Source organism: Oncorhynchus keta, chromosome 19 (assembly GCF_023373465.1).
Source record: "Oncorhynchus keta strain PuntledgeMale-10-30-2019 chromosome 19, Oket_V2, whole genome shotgun sequence".
NCBI lineage: Eukaryota > Metazoa > Chordata > Actinopteri > Salmoniformes > Salmonidae > Oncorhynchus > Oncorhynchus keta.
In genome coordinates this window covers 50,217,882-50,226,543 of record NC_068439.1, presented here as the reverse complement: position 1 = coordinate 50,226,543, position 8,662 = coordinate 50,217,882, and the positions used below count along the sequence as shown (strand labels likewise).

Here is an 8,662-nt window from a genome sequence, read left to right as displayed (position 1 = left end):
CTAGCGGTTTCCTGTTTTCCGCCACAGCTTTGCTTCTCTTGTTTCCCTTTTTATTCGCCACTGTAACCCACGTATTCTCACTTTCTGTACTATTAGCTTCAAATCAAATCCAATTCTATTTCTCACATGCACCGAATACAACAGGTGTAGACTTTACAGTGAATTGCTTACTTACAAGCCCTTAACCAACAATGCAGTTTAAAAAAGTGTTTAAAAAAATAGATAAGTAAAAATACAAATTAAAAATAATTAAAGAGCAGCAGTAAAATAACAGTAGCAAGGCTATATACAGGCGAGACCTGTACAGAGTCAATGTGCTGGGGCACAGGTTAGTCGAGGTAAATTCAGTAATATGTACATGTAGGTAGAGTTAAAGTGACTATGTATAGATAATAACCAGATAGTAGCAGCAGTGTAAAAGAGGGGGTGGGGGGGGCAATGCAAATAGTCTGGGTAGACATTTGATTAGCTGTTCAGGAGTCTTATGGCTTTGGGGTAGAAGCTGTTAAAAACCTTTACGTCCTAGACATGACACTCAGGTACCGCTTGCCGTGTGGTAGCAGAGAGAACAGTCTATGACAAGAGTGGCTGGAGTCTTTGACAATTTTTAGGGCCTTCTGACACCATCTAGTATAGAGGTCCTGGATAGCAGGAAGCTTTGCTCCAGTGATGTACTGGGCCATACGCACTACACTTTTGCCATACCAGGCAGTGATGCAACCGGTCAAGGATGCTCTCGATGGTGCAGCTGTAGAACGTTTTGAGGATCTGAGGACACATGCCAAATCTTTTCAGACTCTCTAGCAGTTTCAAACAAAACCTCAGTTTCAACCATCTTCTACCTGAGGCAGCACTGTCTTCTGACGTTACCCCATTAAAGTTGACATTTAAAATGGTTACGGTTAGGGAGGGTTACGTTCAGTGTTTAGGGCATGAACGTCCCAGGGATCCCAGATAGCACTAACAGTCATGATTCCCATGACTGTCGTAAAGTACCACCCTCTTTCAGCTGCAATGGCATTTGCTGCGACACTACTTTCCGGCAGCGGTGAAACCGAGGAGAAAGCAACGATAGGCGTCGGAAGTAAAACAGAAATTGTTTCTGAAACCCTCGGATTTGCACAATTATCGCATAAGGGAAGTGAGCTTCGTTTATAAACCCTTTCATCTTGTAGATTAAACTTTATTTAGCGTTTTTTTTAAACGTGTATCGCCCCCTTGATGAAGTGGGATGGCTGCAGTGCCGACTGGGCCTAGCAGCGCATTGCCAGCATCCCCGGCTGAAATTATTCCCTTCCCCGGGGATAGGAGTTTCGAACCTGGGCAAGGGGAGCAGTCTGGCTGCGGTCGGGAGGGCTCTGTAGCCTCTGGGGCAAGACAGGAGCAGCAGGTCAGCGAGGACAAACGGTCAAGTAAGAAAAAACAGAAAAACATGCTATCCCATGCTAACCCGGCTGCGCTACACCTCAAAACGCAAGCCCTGCAAGAACAGAAAATTAACGGCTTGGTCTGTCCTTCGGAAAATCGACCCAAAAATCTGAGAACGTCCACGGAGTACTGTGACAACAGCAGTTTTGGAGACGACCCGAGCGACAAAAACAATAGCGACCATTGCTGCCAACATGAGGACCACAGTCCGCGTTCGAAAGGCAGCCACCCTCACTTGAACAACAATAGCATGAACGGTATGCTGACTATCATGAGAACTGAGGCTATCCAAAGCCACCCTGTAACGGGAGACGGCCCCTGTGGTAACGTTAGGAAAGGGGAATGCGACCCCACGGAAGCCCCTCGTCCACCGAGCCAGCAGTCCCCAGACTGCGAAGGCCCCGGTGAGCCCCGGGCTGGAGTAGAGAGTGAACCCGACGCCCCAAACCAGCCGCCGTTGTCAGAATTAGCGAGGCTGGATCTTAACTGTTCGCCTTGCCGAGGAGAGGAAGAGAGCCAGGGGATTCATTATGTCCGATACGAATCCGAGTTACAGATGCCAGGAATCATGAGGTTGATCACCAAGGACTTATCTGAGCCCTATTCCATTTATACCTATAGGTACTTCATCCACAACTGGCCGCAGCTCTGCTTTCTGGTGAGTATGACATAGTAATTGATTGGATTTATACAGCACTGTTGTAGCAACTGAGGTACTCAAAGCGCTTTATGTAGTAAGGGGGAAACTCATCTCATCCACCACCAATGTGCAGCAACCACCTGGGTAATGCACTGTGACCGCTTTTGTGTGCGAACGCTCACCATACATCAGCTATCAGGTGGAGAGGTGATAAATTGCAATTAGGAATGCGGCCAGGTTGGGAATTTAAACATGACACAGGGTTTAAGAGCCCTACTCTTAAGATAAGTGCCATGGGAATTCTTATTACCACAGAGAGTCACGACACCTGTTTAACGTCCCATCAGAAAGACCACACCCTTTGCAGGGCAATGTCCCCTTCACTGCCCGGTGGGCATTGGGATCTCCTTAGACCAGAGGGAAGAGTGCCCCATGCTGGTCCTCCAACACCACTTCCAGCAGCATCTTGTCTCCCATCCAGGGACCAACCCTGCTTAGCTTCAGAGGCAAGCCAGCAGTGGTATGCAGGGTGGTATGCTGCTGACATGACATTATTTATAGCCCTCAAACTCAACTCTGGACCACTGCATTTTTTTCATTGTTCCCTTCTAATCAGGCACTGATTTAGACCTGCGACACCAGGTGTGTGCAAATCATGATCAGGTTGAATAGAAAACCAGCAGGCTCCGGACCTCGTAGGGTAAGAGTTGAATTCACATGATCTATAGTAAAACACCTTTATGACTTGACTTAGGTGTGATTGGGCAACATTTGCTAAATAAACAGACCAGTAGTGTCCCATAGCACAGTTCTGATGTAGGCCAATTGTTACTGCGTCTGCTTCTATTGTGTTATTATCCTGTCGGTCTGTAATCTAATCCTACTCATTCGACATTCCTAAAGTTCCAGGTAAGTTGTAGGCTTCTCTTTAGGTGGATCCAGACAAGTGTCATATAGGCTAACTGAGAAGAGTAGCCCTTCCACCCTCTTTCCTCCTTGTTGTTTTTATCTGTTATCTGACAGTGAAACTTGAGTTTGTTTTTAGGTTGGACTAAAAGGGCCGGTGGGTTAGGCCTAGGGTTGGTTCGGGTGTGACTTCTAGTGTAAACGTGCACTATATTTAATCACCTCAAGGTGTGTCACACAGCTACACTTGAACATGATGTGGCATGTATGTACACACACACACACACACACACACACACAAATCCCATTTGACAGCCTTGGGACTCCTTATAAATAGTGTTGGAGCCTCCGATGCTTTTTTTACTGTGAAACACTGGTTTCATGTCTCTTTCAAGTCATTCACTTTTTCTCGTCTTGTTTAATGTGTTTTAATTTGGTGTTTTGAGGTGAACTCTTGGCTAATTCGAAAGCATTTTAGGTCGACAAATTCAGAAATGTGTTCTTGATCTGTCTCCCTCTCCATAGAGGAATTAGCCATTGTCATCATTGTGACCATGCTCGTTTATATTCCGCATGATTTCTCAGTCTACTGCCGTCAGTGAACTCTAGGAAGGAGGAAGTGCCATGTGCCGTCTAATCAAACCTAGAGGTCAGGGTAGATGTGTTCTGGATGCTTATAGGCCAGAAGCATAGGTTTTGTTGGGTCAAAAGAAAGCTTTAAAAACTTTAGGTTAGACACAGCACAAACATGTTTGTTAATTTCCAGGCCATGGTGGAGCAGGAGTGCGTGGGGGGCATTGTGTGCAAGCTGGACATGCACAAGAAGATGTTTCGTCGTGGCTACATCGCCATGCTGGCTGTGGACTCCAAACACCGGAGGAAAAGCATTGGTGAGAACAGGCGCACTCTTTGTCGTTTTCACATGATGACCTATCACATCATAACAGTCAACTTCGCAATAATACTTTTTTACATTTTTTATCTCAGTGCTTTACCAATTCAATTTTCTCTCTGCAAACTTCTACATGTGCATTCCCACTGAAGTAATTGTCTGTTTTTTTCAGGTACTAACCTAGTGAAGAAGGCCATCTATGCCATGGTAGAGGGGGACTGTGATGAGGTAAGAAGATTGGTACTGGCTGTCTGACGGTGATGTGCCAAGGGCCCTGTTGTCCATCTGGGTCCTTCACTCAGTTAGTGGCCCTGACTGCATTGGTACTGATGGATTAAAGGCACAAACTTGGATTCAAACCACCGCAAAGTGGTCACCTGTCACTTTTTTTGTGAACAGCTGCGGGATGGGGGAGTTTATCGAAGCTTATTAGGCATTTATAAGTTCCTCTTCAATAATCATTGACTATAGCTATGCATTCATTTTAAAGTCCAAAAATGTATTTAGAAATACTAGATTACCCATTTAACCTGATATTGTATATCCAGACCAGATGGGGTGCAAGTATAGAAAAAAAATGCTCAACAGCTCTAGTGAATAGAATGTATAGAATAAAAAAATAACTTGTGCATCTTATAAAATTCTGACCAGCTCTATTTCCTTCTCTCCTCTCTCTCTCAGGTGGTTCTTGAGACTGAGATCACTAACAAGTCAGCTCTGAAGCTGTATGAGAACCTGGGTTTTGTCCGAGACAAGCGGCTCTTCAGATATTATCTGAATGGTGTGGACGCGCTGAGGCTCAAACTCTGGCTCCGCTAGAGAGAGGAGGATGACAGGTGCTGCCCTCTTACTGAACCAACTCCACAGTCTCAGTCACACACATGCACCCTTATGCACATGCACGCATATTCACATACATATGCATACACATAGGCACACGCACACTACCCCCATCAGACATACACCCCTCCTTTTTTGATCCTCGACATCTTGGATAATGGCTCTTTGGTCAAGGCTGCACTGAAAGGACAGACAGAAATCCCACCAAATGTTTTTATGAAGAGACCCCTGCTGCCTTAGCTGTATGACCCTGTGAGAGGGGGGAGGGATGTGTAATGTGGTCTGGTGACCTTTAGCCTCTAAACTTTGACCCCCCCCCCAACGGAGCAGTGTGTGAGGCATGAGGTCAAGTCAGTACCCACAAAACCCCGGAGGGCAACTCATCACGTTGAGTCATCCACCAGAATGCAGGCAAGAAGAAGTGGAGAAAAAAAAAGAATAAACGGAGTGTGAAAATAAGGAAGTGGGGGGGCAGACTCAAGAAATATTTGTCATGTTTTTTTTTGCGTTTCTTTTTTAATCTCATGAGTCAACAGGGGGTTGGAAAAGCTATAGTGTGTGTGTGTTTGTTTTGCCTAGTGGATTTGGAAAAGTGAGTGTTCAGGCTATTTCTTGTATGCACGTGTAAGGGATGTGTTTGGTGTGACTGGGTGTGAGTGTTTGTGAAGTTGTGTAGTGCTTGATGGGAATCCTGAGTTATGCGTGTTGGTGTGCGTTTCTCCCCCGTCTGTGTTTTTGTTGCCCCCTACGGTGTGAGATGATCACGCCGATTGCTTTGCTCGCTGTTCAGTTTTCACCCCCAGACAAAGAGCTGGAGCCTGTAAAGATATGCATGCATTCATTTTAACAAAAGTGGCGGGATGAGTGTGTGTTGATTAACACTGAGCGTTGCCCAGTTCCAAACAGAACCATAGTCCTAACTCCTAGGCACGTGTACATCTTAAAGGACTGGACTGGTGTAAGCAGTATGGTGCCAATTCCTCCTGGCCTATCAGAGGGCAAGGTGGGGCAATAACCATTTTAATCATTCCTATTCAATCATTTTAGACATATATGAAGTGCTTAGTGGAGCAGGGGCTATTTAGAGATTGGGCCTTTTTGCAGATCAAAGCAAATTTTCACCAAATGCACTTCCAGCCACTGGAACACTGCTGAATAACCTTTAGAAGGAGAGAATTTGGTTTTAATTCAAAATAGTTATTGAGAAAGGAGTCATTGTAGGTTTGGGAGGGGAAACTATTCCATTATTGCAGTTTGTTCATTCAGATTCCTCCTAACTTGTAGACTCTCGTTCCCAAGTACCACTCTGTCTTTCAATTTATCTTCGTCACAGTTGTCTGTCTGAATTAACCCCATCCAGAGCACTCGAGTCCTGTTTCAGCATGGCAAAGTGTCAGGCTGGAATAGTAATATTAAAAATGCTGGACCCCTGTTGGCTTCGCTGTGTGTTTTGAGTATGCTCATCTTTGGTTCACCTCTGGTAAAAGAGGGCAGAAGTATTATTATCAGTTTTCCTATCAGCAATTTGCTTTCTGAGTTTGTTTAGATTCCTTACTATACGCTCTTACACTCGCTCACTTTCCGTTTGTGTCCGAGTCTTGTGTGCACTTCCCAGGGACCCTACTCTGATGCAGATCACTCCCCAGTAACATTTTAGATCTCCACTGTCCTCCTGGGAATGACTAACGCACCAGGTGTTTTCTATCCACTCGAATTATGGCGAAGAAAATATGCATTTGTGGCTGCTTTAAAAAAAAAACAGAAAAAAATAAATCTATATACATACGTTTTTTTTCTTCCCAGAGTAAATGAACAGATGCACTTTGTTTGGCTATTGCTGCAGTGAGCAAGTGTGTGTGTGTGTGTGTGTGTGTGAAAGAGGTACGCGTGTTTTGACAGATTGGTATGGAATCGGTTCTGTTCAGACTCCCACTTCGCCCATTCCCATTTAAGTCCTCTACAGTATAGTGAAGACATGGATCCCGGGAGCTATAGTACTGAGCAGCAGTAAGAACTGAAGAGCTGAATCATGTCCTAGCAGAGACACTACTGTTCTGTACCGCTGAGCCGTGATTGCTGTCACAAAGGCCAAGAGGGAGCAGCTATCTAGTATCTACCCATGATGTGTTCTATGGTATACATTGACATACACAAGTCATTTTGGGCCAGGTTTACTCAGTGTTTGCATCTGCTATTTTACATCTGGTATAAAAACATGCCAACAGTTAGGAACTGTTACCTGAGGTCTTTGTCGAAATAGGCCGGTCTGCTATTCAACTGGCTACGATTGTAGAATGGGAAGTAGGAGCGGATGTAAACCGACGGACTAACCACCCACACATCAGCTTGTGTGTGTAAAGTGTGTGTTAACAAATACGGATCAGATTTTTTTTTTTTTCATTGCAGATTTATATACGATTGTTGGTTCTCTATTGATTTGACATTTGAGAGCAACTTTTTGTGAATTGTGTTTTTTGAGGGATTGATTGAGTGGGTTTTCTGTTTCTTTTTCTCTGCTCATTTATTTAGACCGATCCAGCGGTGTATATTGAACAGCGATGATGTTATTAGAGATCCAGAAGCACAGATGGGGAGGTTAACCGTTCCCGAGCCAAACTGCTTCGAACTGTTCCCATGGCAATCTGTTCCATTCACTGGGAAGACTTCCATTTGGCTCCCTGTGTAGAATCTGGACTCTTTCTGACATCACTCTAATCCTGTTTTATTCGAGAGGTGTGAGGCTCTCTCCTGTCCTATTTTCAAATGAAATGGGTCTTTTTAATTTGGTCCGACCCTCGCTCCTCATTCTCATGGAACGGGTCTTTTATTTCCCCCCTACTATTTTAACATTGTTAACCCCTGGCAGTGCCAAGTAGGAATCGTGAGCATTCTAGCATTCCATGATAGACCAGACCGCTCCACTTTGACCATCAACACCAGAGGTCTGTTCAGGAGGGTGCCCTTTTTACAGAAAGCTCATATAAATGTTTTGTCTAGAACCAATCTGATTCTCGGTCTTGTAGAATTGGGAATTGTGTCGGCTCTATTCACTACATTTCTAGCTGCAATGTTCTGAATGTTGCACCTCATTGAATGAACTCCAGTTGAAGGGCTTCCTCAGCAGTCTGTCATTGGTCATTTCTATAGTCCTTCATATATCTATTTAATGTATATCTAAGGCTCTGGTCTGTTTCGACAAAGGAGTGGTCTAAAGAAGAAACAGCCGCTTCCAGACTAGCTGATAACTTCCCATCCCTTATGGCTTCATATGAAATCAATAAATGGTTTTCACTCCAGAGAAATCAAGTTGATTTCACAAAGGCCCCTTAACCTGTCCTGGAGGACCAGCGTCCCACCGGTTGCCAAGCTACCCTTCATCCCAGAGCCCACCCATTCCTCTCCCATCTCATTGGATGAGAGTTGTCACGTTTTTTTTTTATTGGATGTTCCACTGTTTATATCCGCAGCAACTGGCCTGTTGATAAGATAGGCCACGTAGGACTGGAGTTGAGCTGCTCCTCTTGCTAGAATTTCCCTTTAGGCACACCCATCTAGGATCAGCTTACCATTTCCAAATCCTAACCTTCACCATTAGGGACGGGGGATGCAAACTGACCTTAGCTCAGTGGGTATATTCTAGGCACCCCCACACACTGTGCCCCCGCAGGACCAGCTAAAGGGGGGCAACATTTGTTGTTTTGGGGTGGGCCCCCTCCGATCTGTAAGATGTGCTAAGGGAAGTTTTTTTTGCATTTGAGTTCTGTTCCGTCTTCCCCTGTCACCTCTTTTTTTTTTTTTCTGAAAGTGTCTGACGATATCTTTTTATTTAATGTGGAAAAAGAAAACCGAAATAAATTATTTGATTTTTTTAATGCTGTAAGGTGGATTGTCATGGTTGACTTTTGGTTCTCTGGTGGTTCTCTTTCTTCCGTAGCATGCAAACAGAACATTTGAAA

General features: G+C 44.6%; 1 protein-coding gene across 2 annotated transcripts; it reads left to right on the top strand.

Moving 5' to 3' along the window:
• Positions 1-1,014: 1,014 nt before the first annotated feature.
• LOC118398420 (N-alpha-acetyltransferase 30-like) lies at positions 1,015-8,586 on the top strand. Of its 2 annotated transcripts, XM_035793738.2 has the most exons (5): positions 1,015-2,086; positions 3,741-3,864; positions 4,039-4,094; positions 4,548-4,702; positions 7,236-8,586. In XM_035793738.2, the coding sequence occupies exons 1-4, from the start codon at positions 1,232-1,234 to the stop codon at positions 4,683-4,685; spliced, it is 1,173 nt and encodes a 390-aa protein (XP_035649631.1). In that variant the 5' UTR covers positions 1,015-1,231; the 3' UTR covers positions 4,686-4,702; positions 7,236-8,586. The 2 variants fall into 2 exon arrangements, with proteins under 2 accessions (XP_035649631.1, XP_035649630.1); XM_035793737.2 differs by having other exon boundaries at positions 4,548-8,586.
• The last annotated feature ends 76 nt before the right edge of the window (positions 8,587-8,662 follow it).

Excerpts from the sequence above, each read along its gene's own strand:
- LOC118398420 (XM_035793738.2), top strand. The coding sequence starts at position 1,232 with ATGGCTGCAGTGCCGACTGGGCCTAGCAGCGCATTGCCAGCATCCCCG. Across the intron at positions 3,865-4,038 it reads ACACCGGAGGAAAAGCATTG|GTACTAACCTAGTGAAGAAG; the intron begins GTGAGAACAGGC and ends TGTTTTTTTCAG. Across the intron at positions 4,095-4,547 it reads TAGAGGGGGACTGTGATGAG|GTGGTTCTTGAGACTGAGAT; the intron begins GTAAGAAGATTG and ends TCTCTCTCTCAG.